Source organism: Chelonoidis abingdonii, chromosome 8, assembly GCF_003597395.2.
Source record: "Chelonoidis abingdonii isolate Lonesome George chromosome 8, CheloAbing_2.0, whole genome shotgun sequence".
NCBI lineage: Eukaryota > Metazoa > Chordata > Testudines > Testudinidae > Chelonoidis > Chelonoidis abingdonii.
In genome coordinates this window covers 16,578,358-16,596,277 of record NC_133776.1, presented here as the reverse complement: position 1 = coordinate 16,596,277, position 17,920 = coordinate 16,578,358, and the positions used below count along the sequence as shown (strand labels likewise).

Genomic DNA, 17,920 nt, shown 5'->3' with positions numbered 1-17,920 from the left:
CCCTTAAATAATTGGTCTCTTACATAAGTCTTGGGATGTCACTGACAGCCACTGTCCCATCGTGTGTTTCACTTTCACCATCCTCCTCTTCCTCTTCACTGCTTTCTGATTCCTCACTGGAGGAAGAGTAGTCAGTCACCTTTTTCAGAGGGCGATTGGTCTCTTCGATACGCAGTTCCCTCAACTCTTTGGCTAACGCAGTCAGGTCCTAAGGGGAGGCAAAAAAAATTAAAAGCCAACATGAATTGTATTTAAAGCAAGAAAAGTGTCTCACATATCTCTTTGAAAGCCAAGGCTACAGCACGAGCAACAAGAAATAGCGTAACAGAATTATTACAAACATCAAACAAACATAAAACAATGTTTGTAGCGTGTAGCATTTATTAAACAAAATGAAACTGACTTTATGCTTGTTGAAAATCAATAGCCAACCTGTTTTAATATGTTTGTATGTATATGTGTGTGTGTGTGTACATATATAAACACATATGTATATACATGTCAAAATTATATTTATTGAAAAGGTGATGTTCAGTCACCATCATAGTAAACTGGAAAACAATGTTATTTCAAAGGGAGAGTGTTGCAGGAGAAATTCTCCAAACCTGTCTTCTTCTGAGCCTCTCAAAGACACACCATAATGGTATCTGCTCTGTTATAAATCTCATTGGAAAGAAAGCAATGGCCACATTTCCGACAGAATGGTGCAATCCCCAAGGCTAGATCTGTTTCAATTATCAGTCTGAGCTGGCAGGAAGTTGCCAGGAAGCAGTGACACAGCATCAGAGTCAAACTGCTCAGCTCACTGCAGCACCAAGTTTGATGAAGTTTTTGAGTCATGGCTCTGAGTCAACCACAACAATTAAAAAAAAAAAAGCCCTCGGCAGAAATAGCTTAAACTCTTTATGCAATACTATACCTCCTAGCCTGAAAATTAAGGAAAAGATGAAAAAGAAGTAGAAGTCATAAAAAAATAAAATAAATAAAAGAGTCATTTTTCAGTTTACCATGACTTTGATGAAACCTTAGACCTGACAGTTATATAAAATAGACAGTTACTTAAGAACAAGGGACATTGCAGGCACCGTGTAGAAAATAGACTTTTTATTATCTTACATGCTTTTATAGCAATGCAGGGGGAAGCAGTAGGGCAAAAAAAAAAGTATGAGAGCTCTAATTAGAATGGGTTAGAGTACTCTATTGCACAAAGCATGCACATGACAAACAACGCATTGCAATTGTCAGTCTTACCATTTCTCCCTATATTAGTGACCGATGTAGCCATCAATGTATTCGGTCAGAGATAAAGGATTAGGGAGAAAGAAACTCATTGAAAAATACTAAATTCCACAATTTTCTTATGGCCATATTCTCTCTCTACTGCATTCCACAAATTTCCAGTATACTGTTCCAGCAGAGTGACTAGGATAACAATATTAACTAAAATTGTACAGAGAGATCTTAAAATTTACCCCTTGGCAGCAGAGGAAAAAAATATGAAAAACATATATAATTGAGACTGAAAACTTAACTTATTTTTTAATAGAGAAACTGTAATATTTTGCAAAGCAAATTTTACTTTAGTTGTTTGTTATTCCTGGCTTAAGGACTTAATAAACTCTTTGGGCATCATTCGGATTAGAAACTCAAAATGAAGCCCTCACAGCGTTAAGTGAAATAAGTAATCATTCATCCCCAGTTCCACACAGATCAACCAAAATGCTTTATTGACATTTAAATTTGCCCTAAAGTCAGACTTAATTGGTGCCTGTTGCAATGAGAAACCATCAGAAACTATCAATCATTTGAAGGGTAAAAAAAAAAACAGCACGACCTTCACACTTCAGAGGCGATTTTTATTAACATCATGGTTTTAGCTCAGCAGTCTTTATATCAGTGCAATGACTTAATATGGGGACATGCCTACATGGTGCTCCCGCTTACACCCTGTTGACTAGCAACTATAACCCCTTTGATTTACTCCCATGCAACGATACCAAATTCATCTGAGGTCAGTGTAACCAAGTTTAGATTTTGGCAGTTCCTATAGATACACTTCTGGTTTCTGCGGCAGCAAAACATCCACTTCTGCGAAGGGCTTTTTCCTCTCACAATTTTCTGTGCCTCGCCATCATTAAGCACATGCAACATGGCCACAGAAGAAACGTGAGGATCATTTGTTAGGTCAGTGTATTATTGACATACATCATCTCATCCACGCTTTGAGAAATAGATAAGAACATATTCCATATTAAAGAGCATGGTTTGGGGTTCATAACTGAAAATAGAGGGCCAGATTCTAAGCCCATTAAAGTCAATGAAAAGATTCACTGAGTTCAGTGGGCTTTGACCAGGTCCCATAAATACCAGGAAAGTAAAATAAAATTAAAATTCAGGTTCTGTTTTACAGGAAATAATACCTTGCTTGTCTATAGTGCTTTTTCATGTATACATCTCCATGCACTTTACAAAGGAGATGAGTCATTATCCCCATTTTAAAGATAGGAAAACTGAGGCACAGAGAGGGAAAGTGACTTGCCCAAGGTCAGCCAGCAGACTAGTGGCAGAGTTGGGAATAGAACCAAGGTCTCCTGAATTCCAGTCTAGTGTTCTATCCATTAGGCAACACTGCTTCAGATATGCTACATTTCTCACAAAAACAAAAATGTTGCCCGTTCCTTAAGAAAGGATCTTTATTATGACTAAAGAGAGAACATGGTATTTAAGTGGTGACTGAAATATAGTCAAATCCATAATCATGACGACTAATTAAACAAACAGCTTCTATGGCTTGTTTGTTTGGTTTTCTTAAACTGATGAAATAAGAGTAGATGAAGATTTGAACTATCTAAAGACGTTTTCAATCTATAGTCAAAAACCTATTCATTTAGTAATCATTTTTCATTGAACTGGTTAGATTTCCCCCAATTTTTTAAAGCAGTATAAAAGAAAACTGCAACACAGCATCTCTTTTAAAGTTGTAATTCTCCCTACAATTTAGGACTAGCACCAATTATTTCCAAGTATCAAGAGATCAGATAAAAACTGGCCTCCATTTTCACACCTGCAATTTCCAAGCAAAGGTAACTGTGCATATTAAATTGCATCCACATTATCTCTGCCCACAAACTGCAGCAACCAAGAGATTTAAATCTGAGCACGGAACTCTGATTTCTTAGGGCCATCTGACCATCCCTGAAGACACTGAACAGTAACTTATTCTATTATTAAATTAATCATATTGCTCCCAGGGTAAGGTACAACCTCAAGTAATAGTGACAGAACCTAGTGCTTAGAAAACAAGCATGTAACATCGCTCAATGTTAGAAAAGTCTGGGAGTGTTACAATCCTTCAGCCAGACACAAAGAGTTGATTAACATAAATATATTATCAGTCTGCCACAGCCATCATCAACAGATAGTTCACAAGTATTGATTAATACCGTCTTAATTAGTTTTTAATATCCAATTTTGAAATGGAAGTAGCAATAATACTCTCAGTGTCAGACAATACCATGAGATAATCAATATTTTCCAGTTTAGGCTCTGCCGTGGGGTGGTTAATTCTCTGATGCTCTCATTTTCTCTAGATAATCACTTTGTAAGGTTTTACTGATTCATTGCCTCAAACTTGGACCAATCCCTCTCCCCTACCCCATCCAACAACTAGAAAGGAAGTGCTCGTTAGCACTAAATATATGTTTGAAATGTTATTACTGAAGGTGGCATAACATATGAGATAGCACTATCAGTGCAGTTAAATTGCTCTTAACTGCAAAGAGTTCCTTAAATTTAATATTTTCTGGAAACAGGTCAGTTCAGTTTCCAGAATCACAAAGCTCATTTAGACCTCATTTTACATTAATGTTGCCCCTGTCTGGATACTGATTGAAGTGTTTTCATTAGCAAGCTCTCTCCTTAAGCAAAATGCATTGCTCTTGTTCAGTCCAAGAGAACTAGCTAGCTGTTTTCTTTTTTATTTCTTCTACTTTTTATAGTCAATCATTTTAGAAAGGGGTCACTTACCACTACGTAGAAATGCAAGTTATCAGTGCAGTTAACAACAGAGGTTAGTGCATGTTCAAATATTTGTAAGACATATCATAAATATTAGATCAGAAATGTACTATGACAATACAGTCTTTTCTGTGTACATATTCAAGACTTCAACATTGTTAGATGTACAAATCTGTTTTAATAATATTTACATATGGTAAGAAGTGTAAAATTCATATAACTTAATTTTTGTGTTTAAAAATATGGATGGGCAGTAAGACTGGCACTGCCAAGCCACAATCACTGTACCAACACTAGCTTTGAGCCTTTTAGATTCAACCCAGTTATCTGAATGCAATTGCACTGTGGTTACTGGTGAAGTGGTGGATAGATTTTATGTTGGCTTCCAAACCTGTTATTAAATATGAAGATAGACATAGCTCAGGTGAACTCAGATCTCATCAGCTATATTAGTGAAATCCACGTGCAGAACCTGGCAAGAAGCAGCCACCTCGCAAACCAGCTCTGAAGATTTGCTGCATTTGCCTGACAACACTGCATAACTTTGGGCCCGATCCTGCTGAGTGTTGAGTGCCTTTAACTCCCACCAAAGTGAAGGAGAGTTGAATACACTTAGGCCCTCACAAGAGAATTGCTCAGCACATGGCAGGATTGGGCCTTTTATTAGCATTATTTAGTATAAATTCACTCCTGCTCTGATGTATTAACTAAAAATATTTTGTGGCATCATAATTACAACTGCATTAAGTGACATCTGTATGTCAAAAAAGGTGCTACCATGACTGTCCAAGCTGATGAGATTTCATTAGCCACAGGAGGGACAGTGACTGTGCAATCTTCAACCTATACTGCCCACTTATGTACTCTAACCTTATTCTGCATGGAGCTCCTCTAGGGAGTGCAAGAGAATATCCCAGAATCCACATCCATTGAATCCTTGCTCTTTTCATTCAGGCTGCCAACAAATTGTGGCAATGTTTGGTGAAGTTTTCATCACTCAGAATCAGACAGAGACAATCAAATCACTGCTCAGGAGCAAAGGACTCCATATTCCACCGTCACTTCTGAAATATCTGAACTCCATGTCTACTAACCGTTTTCTAAAGAAGTGGAAGTACCAGGTTTTTTGGTCCTAAAATGAACCCAGGGGAGTTTACACTACCAATAAAATACAAATGGTTTTCCATTCAGCAAGTGTGTTTTAACACGTCACCACCAAATTCACATGATAAAGATTGTTTTTTTTAACTTTGATATTTTTAAAACAAAAATATCTCCCCATGGGAGAAGAAAGGATACTAGGTTAGATGGACCATTGGTTTCACCCAGTATGGCTGTTCTTATGTTCTAAAATGAGGATCTCTGAACTGCTATTAAAGGGTGAAACTTTGAGATCCTTACCCAATTGAGTAGCAGCTTTGTTCTGTTTACAGTCCCACTGAAATCAGTGGGGGTACCAGTAGAGTAAGGTACTACTCAGCATGAGCAAAGTCACTGGAATCTGGCCCTGTTTTCTCCCCTTAAATGCTAACTTGGCACTTTGTCTATACTTGAGATTAGATCCAATGGCAACCAATGGTATAGCTGCAATCGGTATAGCTGCGCTTGTGTAAAACCCACACGTAGGCAAGAAAACCAGCGATTTGGATCAGTTGTGCTTACCCGAAGCAGGGCAAGCTAAAGTAGTATAAGTCTTTGCTTTCCTTGTCTGCACTTGGGGTTCTGTCATTCATCAGTGCAAACCCCAAGTATACTCAAGGCCTTAAAAGGTATAGGGTCAGATTCTTAGCTGGTGTAAATCAGCACAGCTCTGCTAACTACAATGCCAATTTGTACCAGCTGAGAATCTGGCTCATAATATTATAAGTTAATATTTCACCTGTGATTAACCAGCTCCCTAAAGTTACCATGCAACAGCCAGAGCAATGCAATCTCAGAGCATCAGCCCTGACACACGCTGTCAAAAAGAATGATTGTTTTAGGACATGGCTTCATTTGAAAAGCGGGAAATTCTGCTCTTAGCTAAATTTGTGCTTCCCATTGAAACCAAAGGGGTCACATCGGGTGTAACAGAGCAGAATCTGGCCTTTGCTGCAATCCATTAAGACAGCCTTTGTCAGGGTAAGAAAGTTCCAGTCTCAGTTTATTCCCTAGAAAATCCACAGAACACTGATAAGTGATTTGTTCTGCTCATGAAGGTTCACAGTACAGCAGTTCTTGGTTTGGCCTTTGTGCAAGTGGTCTGCAAATGGATTTTGTGAAGCCAAATATACTGAGCAAAATGTATTAACAGATCAATCCCCCCCGCCCCCTTAGATTAGCTCATTGTATCTAAATACCATCTTCCAGATCTGAAATCTGAACCATGCTAGCATTGCCACCTTTTTAAATGTCAGCACCAAGAAAACATGGTTTGATATTAAGCTCCAACTAGTCAACCTTGCAAAGGCATGACCAACTAAGAAAAGATATCACTAACCTCATCTATAGCTTTCTTATAGCTCTGGGAGTAAGGGAAGATTAATCAGCGTCAGAGGAAACAGATCGGGACAGGAAAAAGCCAGAGGAAGGGCAAGCAGGTTAGAAATAAAATTAGAATTGTTAGCGCAACGCTGTGAAGTGCAAAGAAAAACAACATCAACAAAACATTAATACACATTAAAAGAGAGAAACAGTGGAAATCCATTTGGTTATCGAGTTCAGCGCACTCTGCAGTTTTAAAATACAAACATCAGACATAACATTAAACCAGAGACTTTGGAAGGGCTTTTCATGAGCCTTTGCCAAAAAAGTAATAAAATAAAAGTGCACAGAAATTACTGCCAGTTTTTTCTTCAACTGGGATGACTAGCAATGGCTGGGTACCAAGCCTTTGAATGCAGCACTACCCCCTCTGCAAGGTTGCTCTAGAAATCACCCTACGATAACACAATGCCAAAGTGTGCTATATGCAAATCCTGGCCCCGATCCATCAAAGCGTAAAATTAAGCTGTGCTGAAGTTCCTCTCTTGCCTGGGGCTGTTGTAAACCATGCAATCTCTATGCATTAATATATCCCGTGGACTCTTGCTATAGTGCAGATTTAGAGCCTTAAAACTGGCGATGGGACTGCGTTTGCCTCTTTCTATGGGTTCCAAGGCTATATGATTGCCATTAATAAAAACGTGGCAAATGCCACCGAGGCATAATTTAAGACTCACAGCAGGTCGGCTTGGTCGCGTCACATCCCTGCTGTCCTCCTGTTTCATCTTAGATGGCTCATGAGAGAGCACAGGTGACCCTTCAGGTTTGGCGTTTCCTGGGCAAAAACAAATCACTGTTGTTAGTGGGAGATCACAGACTTTCACCAGGCAGCAGAATATGCAGAATGACGTTGTGCACCTTTGCACAATGGCACTTCTGAGAAACCCAGTGGCTCCTTATTCATTTCAGGATCCAGTTCAAAATGATCCTCTATGGTTTTAAAAACACATAATCCAGTCACAGTTTCTCTGCCTCCCTGTCTGATCCCTCTGCTTGTCCAAGAAACAAACCATCAAACATCAAACAGCACTTTGCACTTCTAGAGCCCCTTCTATCTCACCTCACTCACTGGTCAAGAGAGAGAAAGAGCGAGCAAGCTGCACCGTCCTTTGGTAGTGAGCCTGTAAAGAATGGGGACAGCCCATGGCAGGTCTCCTTTGGTGGTGACTTGTACCTTCTGGGATGCAGGGAGAGCGCGTGAGAGAGCGAACAAGCAGTACCTGTGCTCCTGAGCTCACAGACTGAGGTGGTCCCTGGCTCTTGCAGTACTCTTACATATGGGTCATGGACAGCCTGGCCCTGGGTGACTTGCCCGAGGCCATAGAGTGACACTGGCAAAGTCAGAAAAGGTCCTCCCAGAGCCATGGTTTGATCATAACTCTATGTAGCCTTGCATTGTCACGCCAAACTATCTTGCCATGGTTTCCACCCCTACAGCATCTGTTGCCTCTTGTTTGGAAAATCCTTTCTTGTTTCTCTGTACCTCATCTACTGCTTAACTGAAACCAGCTCAAATCCTCTCTCCCTCGGCCATTGCATTATTTAATTTATAATTGTATTACGGGACTCTGTAAAGCCTGTTGCCATGCAGTTTATTTGAAACGGGCTCTCCACGATATAGCTCTATTGCATTGTCCTCTCTCAGTGTAGCAAGAGAATTTATAACTAAATCTAATCCCTATATATGGCACACTCAACATTCTTATCCTTTTTCTATTAAAGTAACATTCACTCTGCAGAGGAGCTGGGCATATGATAAATTAGAAGCACTGTGTTATCTGATATAGCAAGGAGGTTATTACTCATAGAATTCCTCATTAACTAAAAACCAAAAACAGAACAACTGCTGATAAATTACTTCTATTGACTACCTAGAGGAGTGATTATTTTAACAAGAGACATGCCAATTTACAGTCAAGGTGGGTGAGGTAATGTCTTTTCTTGGATCAACTTCTGTGGGTGAGACAGAGACAAGCTTTTGAGCTTACCCAGAACTCTTGCTCATACCCAAAGAGCTAAGCTCGAAAGCTTGTCCCTCTCACCAACAGAAGTTGGTCCAATAAAAGATATTACCTTGCCCACCTTGTCTCTCTCATATCCTGGGACCAATGTGGCTCCATAAATATTGCATAAACTTACAGTCAAGTCATAAAAAATTCAGAGCCTGGGTGCAGCACTTGTTTTAATGTGCTTTAGTCTGTGGATTTATACTCCAGCACTGTGAGAGAAATATAGATAAACTGGCTGGATGTGCTTTGGCAACTGCTATTGCGATTTGATGGGGAAAAAGAAGAAGATCTTCAACAACTATACGATGCCAGGAAACAAATCAGCCGGGAATGTAAACCCAGGGTAAACACGGTTCTGTTCTGAAAGACTTTTAAAAGGAATGGCTTAATTCACTTCTCTATGCCCTGGAATGCTCACTGCACACAAATGAAGTAAAACACCCCAAAAAAGCTGAATTTGGATTCGAGAAGAAAAAAGTGAATGAGGAATTAGTTATATTTCACTACCACAGAATTCCTACCTCTTTCTATAGGAGGATTTTGGAACTATATACATATAGAATATTGGACCAAAACTTGTAGTCACTTTGCCTGCAAAACGCTAAGATAATAAATAAATAAAGTTCTGTACAAACACAGCCGACGATCTGAAAGCACTGTGAAAAGGTGAGTAAGCATCTCCATGTTAGAAGGGAAGAAACTAAGGTGTAGGAGCAGAACCTAATCTCAGGAAAAAAACAGTTGTCTAAAATCAGGTGCAACTCCATAGCTTCAGTGGATCTATTTAAAATCAGCTTTTCACACACATGAGATCAGATCAGATCCAGGGAGAGGTTAAGTGACTTGCCAAAGGAGTGGAGAAAGGCTACAGGATCAAGGCCCAAAGAGCAGTTTAAAAAAGAAGTCATCTCACCTCTAACTCTATTACGTTCACTGGAGCCAGCTTGGGAACCAGGCTGGGATCCTCCCTGGGAACTAGGCTGGGAGCTGGGGGTGCTGGAACTGGAGGAGCTGCCACTACTGGTCCTCTGTAGGGGACTCTCAATGATGGGCTCAGTTCTCCTCAGGTCAGGGTTACTATTGCACATCAGAATGAAGGAAAACTGCAGTTAGATGGTGTAAATGTTCTGGAGAGTTGGGAGAAAGTCTTCATTCAGTTGGAAGCTATATAACAGATTAGTGTTACTAAAGCAGCAGGTCCTTTCAAAGTTGACATGAGAGGATCAGATCTACCATGGTGACATGAAATACAAGATGACAAAACAACTGTGGTAGCTTTAGTACTGTATAATTCTGTGCATTTCAGAGCCTAAGAATTCTGGGTAAAATTTTCATTGAAGTGACTTTTCAAAAGTGCTTACATGACTCAAGAGCTTACATCCCACTGCAAGACAGTGAGGGCTTGTCTTCACTCCCCGGGAGATCAACGCTGCTGCCATCAATGCAGCGGGTGTCGATACAGCGGATCTAGTGAAGATCTGCTAAACTGATGGCAGAGCACTCTCCAATCGACTCCAGCACTCCAGTTCCCTGAGAAGATTAAGGTAAGTTGACCAGAGTGTGTCTCTCCTCAACGGAGCTCAGTGAAGACACCGCAGTAAGTCGACCTAAGCTACGTCGACTACAGCTACGTTATTCACGTAGCTGAAGTAGCGTAACTTAGCTCCGCTTACCCCAGTAGTGAAGACAAGCCCTGAGACTTAGTCTGGTAAGACACTAATGATGCATCTGCACTAGGAAAAAAGGTGTGGTCTTAACTTGAATTAGGTAATGTGGTAACTAACATGAGGTAAAATCCAAGCGAAGACAAGGCAATTTGTACTTTTAATGAGCAGATCAAGGCAAATGCTCTGCTCCCCCCACAGTCTTTAACTCAACATGCTATCATGAATGAAAACTGACAACTACTTTGTCTTCACTAAAATTTCACCTCGAGTTAGTTACCTTGCGTTAGCTAACTCGAGTTGAGAACACATCGTTTTTTCCTAGTGAAGACAAGATCCAATTGACTTTAGGCATTTAGGTGCTTTTGCAAATTCCTCCTCTATCACTAACTAGTAGTTTCCAGAAACTAAAAGACAACCAGTTGACACAGCAGCCAGGGCCAGATAGAGGGTTTTGCTGTGGTAGGCAAACTGGAATTGGTCATGTCCTCACAACCCCAACAAACATTTTTTACTGGCTTTAGTATTTTGTTGCTCTAGGAAAAGCCAGGGATGGCAGAGCTAATCCTGATACCATCACCATTCAGTGCCACTGAAGTCAATGGGGCTATGCAAAATTTATACCAACTGGCCTTAACTACAAAAACCAAACAAAATCAAAAACTGCAATTTAAAAGTTATTTAATTTTAAATGGTTAAAAATATTCTGTTTTAAAAAGTAGGTGCTTGCAGATTAGCTATTTTTCCACAATATCTATTCCGCTGCTAAAATTTGCAACGTGACTGCAAAGTATATTTGCTGTGCATCAACATTCCCAGATTTTCATGGTCTCATATCTCAGTCATTTCAAATTGCAAGAGGCTGAAACCTGACACATAAGTTGCCAACTTTATCATTTCTCTTCTTCTGTCTCACTCTTTCTTGCGAATACATGAGAAGTTTTAAATAAAAAAAAAAGTGGTTTTGATTTACAGACACAACCAACTTTTCTCAGGGTTGGATGACACTTAAATGGCAACAGAAAATATGTTCATGCAGCATTGTACAATACCTTTTTACACAATATTTTGGCTAACTGATTTTATTATTCAAAGTCTTTCTATAAATGAATGGAAACTTGTTATATGGAGTTCAAGCCAGACCCTAAGTACTGAGAACAACATGTGGCAATACTTCTCCATTATATAATATGTAATCAGGAATCAAAGTCACTGCATAAGCAGTCTAAGATGTGCGTAACACATGAGATATAAGTGATCTTGAATAATTTAGCCAGTGCTCAGAACAGCACAAATTGTATTTACTGTGCAAAGTCCCATTGCCATAAATGATTTCTTGGCAGGATCAGTTTTATTTGGATTTTGCTTTGATTGACTATTATGCAGAATTACTGTCCAGTGTACCTTGATTTTTCACAGGAAGTTATTAAGAAGATAACAGCAATATTAACATGCTTGTGAAGACTGATAGTAGCTTTCTGTGCATAGGGCTGCCAGGTGTCTGGTTTTTCACTGGAACGTCCAGTCGAAAAGGGATCCTGGTGGCTCCGGTCAGCATAGCTGACCAGACTGTTAAAAATCCAGTTGGTGGCTCAGCGGGGCTAAGGCAGGCTCCCTGCCTGCTTTGGCTCCGCGCCGCTACCAGAAGTGTTGGCGTGTCCCCTCCTCCGGCTCCTAGGCACAAGTGTGGAGCCCCCCACCCCAACTGTCAGTTCTGGAGCTCCAATTGGCTGGGAACCACGGCCAATGGGAGCTGCGGGGGTGGCACCTGCCCACGGGGCGGCACGCAGAGCCACCTGTAAGTGCTTCCATGTAGAGGTGGGACATGCTGCTGCTTCCGGGAGCTGTTTGAGGTAAGCGCCGTCCAGAACCTGCACCCCCTCTGGCATCCCAACCCCCTGCCTAAGCCCAGAGCCCCTTTCTGCACCCCGAACTCCTCATTCTGGCTCCACCCCGGAGCTCGCACCCCCAGCCGGAGCCTTCACCTCCTCCCACATCCCAACCCCAAGCCAGCGAGTGAGTGAGGGTGGGGAAATGAGCGAGTGACTGACAGAGGGGGGAATGGCACTGCAAGGGTGGGGTCTCAGAGAAGGGGTGCGGCAGGGGCAGGTCAAGGGTGCTTGGTTTTGTGCGAGTAGAAAGTTGGCAACCCTATCAAGGAAATGGCCTGTATAGGTTACAATAGAATAACAATTAAAATAATGTTCAATACAAAATTAGAGTTTATACAAAGCTGGAAGGAATCCAGAAAAGTAGTGAGGAATGAAAGGCCAAGAAGAGAAGATATAAAAATGGTATTGCTGCATCGAATGGTTAACTTAATATACTTTTTGGCGTTATTGTAACTGCAGTTGAACAGTTGTGGAACTTCACATTATGTGGTATAGCTGGTGTTGCCTTGACTAAGATGTTATCTGGTTGATGACACTTCTTTTAAAACTTTAGCAACAGATACATTTATCTATACCAACTGCGGTCAGGTCGTTGAGTCTGATAGAAAAACCGGACACCCTTACTTGAGTCAAACAGTCCAATGGTATCATCGTTATTCTAAGTGTTGGTTCTTCGTCGTGTTGTGACTATGTATTAGAATATTCCTTGCTTCTAAAAAAATAACCTTTAGGGCACAGTTAACTAATAGTGAGAGATTCTGTTTTGGGAAACTGAGAATGGTTTGGTCCTGGGTAATGGAGGTGACTAAAAGCAAACTGTAATAGGGTTGGCCACCTTCTGAGCACCCCCTCAAGGTCAGAGGTGGCTCTGTGGCACCCTACCTTTCTTTTCCTTTCCAAGGCCCCTTAAAAACTCCACCTATGCCTGGGGCTGGTTTCATACCAGAAACAGTTCAAAAACGGTCCTCAGAGTCCCAAAATGAAGTCCATCACCACATCACAGGTTTATACTCAGCTTTGGCATCTTCTACCATACTCAGAGTTTGTCTTCTGTCTCAGTCTGTTCCCCAAGAAGCTGCCACTCCCTGACCTTCCTAGTGAGAGCTCAGCTTTCTGGCTCTGGTTTCCTGGCTCCAACCTTTCTCCCAGGCAGGGTCTCTGGCAGCAGCTTCCTGTTCACTACAGCTCTTATTTGCCACAGTTTCTTCTTCCTGCTTCCTGTTCCCCTCTGTCTCTTTACAGGGAACTTCTGTCTCTATCAACGCCCCCATTGAGCCTATTGAAGAGGCTCAGGTAGGCTGGAGCACTCAGTGTGCAGCAGGAAGGAGCTGAGAAGAGCAAATCCTGCTTCCCCTAGAGTTATGGCAAAATTCCCAATCAAGTCACTAGTAGTAGCTGAGAGTCCAGAGCATCTTCTGCATTCAGCTAGAAATCTTGCAAAGTCTAACAACATAGAAATGTCAACTCATTAGGATTTTGCACAGATAATATTAGGAGTCCCAGAGTCCAAATGTTTACAGCCTTTGGTGACACTGTACAATTCTAATTAATGCAAACCTCATATATCATCGAGCTATGGCGGAGATGCAAAGCGACTGTAGTTTATCAGCAAATCCATATTAAAAGAGAGTAGAGAGTGCTTTAATTATTTTTTAAATTTTGACTAGATTGACAAGAAGACTAAAGACTGCATCCTAGGAGTTTTGCCATTGATTCCAATGAGGGCCAATCTGGGGCCTAAAATAATTGGTTTAGTGTTTGTTTATTACGATCAGACTCTCTGCTTCCCCCAACAGCAGTACATAGATTGTGGTAATCCGTCCATTAAATTCAGCGGGCATTGGCTCATGACCCAGTGTACCTGCTTCCTTTGTGAAACTTGCAAACCAGGGCACTAGGAAGAAAATTATAAAACTAAGAGACGGATTCATTAATATTTTTCTCCCTTTCCCACGTGGCCTTCTGTACCTTGCTCTGATGGGCTGTGATCCTAATCTAGCTCCCAACGCAGTACCATTCCCAGGGGAGTTCTTTCTAGCTAGTGCGGGGGATATGGAAGTTGTTCGCTGAGGCACCTGAAAGAAAATTGAAAAAGAGTCAAAGCTATTAGGACTGTACAATTGAACTTGGATATTCTCTTCCTGAATTTGGGGGAAGATCAGGTTTCGGCAGGTTTTCTAGCTGGATGTGTAATTACTTTTCCACGGAGAGATATGAAATATTTACAGCAGTTATAAAACACAAAGTTGTTGGCACGTACAAAGAATCATAGATATCTGAGACAGGAAAGACCTGAAAAGTCATTTATTTTATCCCTCGTAGGGCAGGGCCTTTTCTGACAGGACAGTCACCTGAAGTCTAAAAAAAGGCAGGTGTTAATATCAAGCAGTGAGGTTTATATAAAACATTAGGTATACACCAAATTTAACAAAAAACATATTCAAAACAGAACAGTCCTAAAATCTGGACTAATCAGCAAGCTCAAATGTAGCAGCTTTTAGAGCTACTTGTTCAGGTAAAAATAAATTGTATTGCAATAATACCACAGAGGTAATGCTGCCTAGCGGTCAAAGACAAGGGATGGGAAGAAGGAAGGTCCCTGTGTGGAATCCAGGCTGAGCCATTCAACTACCTTGATCAAGTCACATGACTTTTTGGCCTCAGTAATTTCAGCTGTACAATTAGCTGAAAGCCAGACATCACTGAAAACCAGATGTTCAAATTAAGATGGATCACCTCAGATATCCCAGAACAAACAACATTCCATAGCAAATAAGGGCTTCTGAACTCAGCACCTTTTTACACAAGGCTGGAACCTTGACTTTGACACACTCCGCTGTAATTTAGAGCTCTCTGTGTGCCTGTTACAAATCAGTATCATAGAGGATGTTGTAGGATAAGAACTAAGGTAATTGCTTACCTGTGGAACTCCCTGCCACAAGATGAGACAGAAGCCAAAAGCTTAGTAGGATTTAAAAAAGGATTAGATATTGTATTAATAATGGGAAGATCCACAATTATGTTTGATAGTTTAAACAATTATTTTATGCTAAGAAACAGATGTCTTCGTGTTTCAGGGCATAGCGAGCAATAAGTGGTTAGATTAAGAAGAAACCAACTCCATGGATAGATTATTCCCTAATTGTCTTTTTTTGAGCTTCTTGCATCTTCTTCTAGAGCATCTGGTTTTGAAAACTATCAGACACAAGGCACTGGACCACAAAGGCCTATGATCCAATCAGGTATGACAACCAAAAATCCGCTAGCTTTTATCCATGTTCCTGTAATGTCTCCAGCAAATACTAGGTAACCAAGGAAACAGCTTGCCCTGGCTCAGCAAAAAGAAATGGGTATCAATAGCATATTGCAGACACTATGGCCCATCTCACAAGCTCTAACAATTTCCTCACATAGAGGGCCAACAAGACTGCCCTTAAGAGACTCTGCAAGTGAGAACTCTGGGTGGACAGCAATTACCCTTCTTAACCTTTCGGTAGACAATGAATGAAAACAATTCAGAGCAACTCCTATCCATCCCTGCCAAGTCCTCCAGAAGAGTCGGCAGCACTTCCCAATGGTGGTAGTACTGAAGGACACTGATAGGATGATCAGGCAGCCCACCGCTGTCCATTACTCTGAGTAGAACATACAACAGCCACTATTACTGTCCTGTGCCAGGACTGAATGTCAACTGATTGAATTCCAAAAACACTGGAGGTAGCAGATGTTGCCAGAGTTGGGCAGCTGACATCTTCTGAATCACATTAGTAAGGAAAAGCGAGACACTGCATGGTAACTGGTCAGAGCGTTAGCATCAAGAGAGGTGTTTTCACGAAAGGATTATCATATTTAGAAATTACTGCCAGCTTACTCTTCCCTCAGGTAAGCGGTAATGGATCCTCTCAATAAGATGGTAGCCAAAAGTGTAAACAGTATTGTATGCTGACACAATACACGATGGCTCCCATACATAAATAGCAGATACTTTATTTTAAAATGCAAGTTGCTTATTTGCTAGAGCACAGCAAAACTGCATTTAAATCATGGAAAAATACTGTTTACTTCCATGTCTCTAATCAATTTGCAATACCTTTATCTTTGCATATATCCTCCTGAGCTGAGAGCTGATTCCATTTCAAGAAAATTTTTAACAGCAGAGTTATAATTCATTCCCACCCACCCCCAGTCCCTTGCAAAAAAGCTTATGAACAATGCAATTGAACTACCGTAATAGAAGAGCCTTAATTAAAGAGGTACTGCCAGATGTTGCCATAATGTCATTGAACGTATAAAGCTGCTGGAGCTCTTAATCTTCCATCAGGTATTGATTACAACTGGAGGCAGGACACTGAACTAGAAGGACCAGTGGTCTGAGTATGACAAATTTTATGTTCCTAAATAATTCAATTTAATCAGAAATCATTTTTTTCCCCAAGGGAAAATAGATGTTGATTTGTTCTGGATTCAACCTGGGCTTGAGAATTTTCTTTGTAGTATATCACAAGATTTACACATATAGTGGTAATAAGAAAAAAAAACTGTATACCAGCTGAGGGCCAAACCTGCAAACTGCTGAACATCTCTGAAGTCCTGAGCACCCTCATGCTTAGCACTATGCAGGAGATGCACAGCACTGCATAGGACCAGTCCCTGAATTTAACAGGATGTGAACTCCACCGGTTCAGAAAGAAGCCTCAAATTTCTGTCCCCTGCATTGCAGCGCTGAGCAGTGCTGAGGGGATGAGCTCTGAGATTGCCTCTTTCAAGCTTTCAAAGTTAGGAGCAATACAAATGTTACCTTTGGTGGAACGTCCTCCTCCTGTCGTAACCAAGAACTTCGGTCAAACTTTTCAGTGCGAGGGGGGAGAGGAGGGTTTTCTGAGGTGGGGTCCGAGTTCTGCCTTGGCATCTCAGTGCGGTGAGAGGTCACCGTCAGAGCCTCCTGAAACCCAGCAATTCCCTTTGAGGGTTGTTCGTGCAGTGACTGAGAGCCAGACAAAGAGGTTCCTTGGGATTTCACAGTGACCAGATGTGGAATCTAAGCATCAAGTCAAAACAAAACCATCAGCATAAAATGTTTAAAAAATTTAAAAAAAAAATCTCAATAGTTCTAATGTATTTAAAAAAAAAACACCTTGGTTTGAAATCTGCATTGTGTTTTGGTTTCAGGCCTTTCTGGCTTCTTATACAAACTCCATATGAAAACTTTCTTAAAAGAACATTAAAGTTGCATAGTTCAGCATTCTAAAGTCAGGAAATGCCAAAGTTAGGGTTGCACATGTAACCTTTACTCTGACTACTTTTGCATATGCATGACAATAGTCTTTATATACATGCTCACATATTATTTCTCAAATAATACAATATACATAAATCACGGGTTTTTTTCTATAACCTCAAATACACAAGGCAGCATAATTAAGGTTGCATTAGAAACCTTAACATGGCATTCCTGGTTTTTTAAGTTCTGAGCCATGCAACTTTAACATTACCCTAATGATTCTGGTATGAAATTTCCTAGGGTTTTTAATAAAAAAATAAAGAAAAAATGACGGAAAAAATAAATGCGAAGAAACAGCTTCAGTCTCCAGGAAGTCTGAAGCACTGATGGCTTTAAAAAACAACAACAAAAAAGCAATAATGGTGTGAACCTCCACAGTCTGATAGTATCCTGTCCAACAGACCTGGGATTCTTACAAGCTTTAGGAGTGCTACAGTTAGGATGGCACTTGTACCTCATTCATCTGAGAATGCTTAGGTTACATCAGGTCACAGCTGCTTCCCAAAAGCCTTATGGAAGTGCAAGTGCCCGTGC

At 40.7% G+C, this 17,920-nt stretch overlaps 1 protein-coding gene across 12 annotated transcripts in view; it reads right to left on the bottom strand.

Moving 5' to 3' along the window:
* The window catches only part of TNIK (TRAF2 and NCK interacting kinase), a 317,025-nt gene that overhangs the window by 31,283 nt on the left and 267,822 nt on the right, over positions 1-17,920 (bottom strand). For 9 of the 12 annotated variants that reach the window (XM_075068394.1, XM_032783680.2, XM_032783676.2 and 6 more), the window contains 5 exons: positions 16,904-17,143; positions 14,074-14,180; positions 9,463-9,626; positions 7,218-7,315; positions 24-208 (listed from right to left, as the gene is read on the bottom strand). In XM_075068394.1, coding sequence (XP_074924495.1) covers positions 24-208; positions 7,218-7,315; positions 9,463-9,626; positions 14,074-14,180; positions 16,904-17,143 — 794 coding nt within the window. The remainder of the gene's footprint in view (positions 1-23; positions 209-7,217; positions 7,316-9,462; positions 9,627-14,073; positions 14,181-16,903; positions 17,144-17,920) is intronic. The other 3 variants (XM_075068396.1, XM_075068395.1, XM_075068393.1) reach the window with 1 other exon arrangement.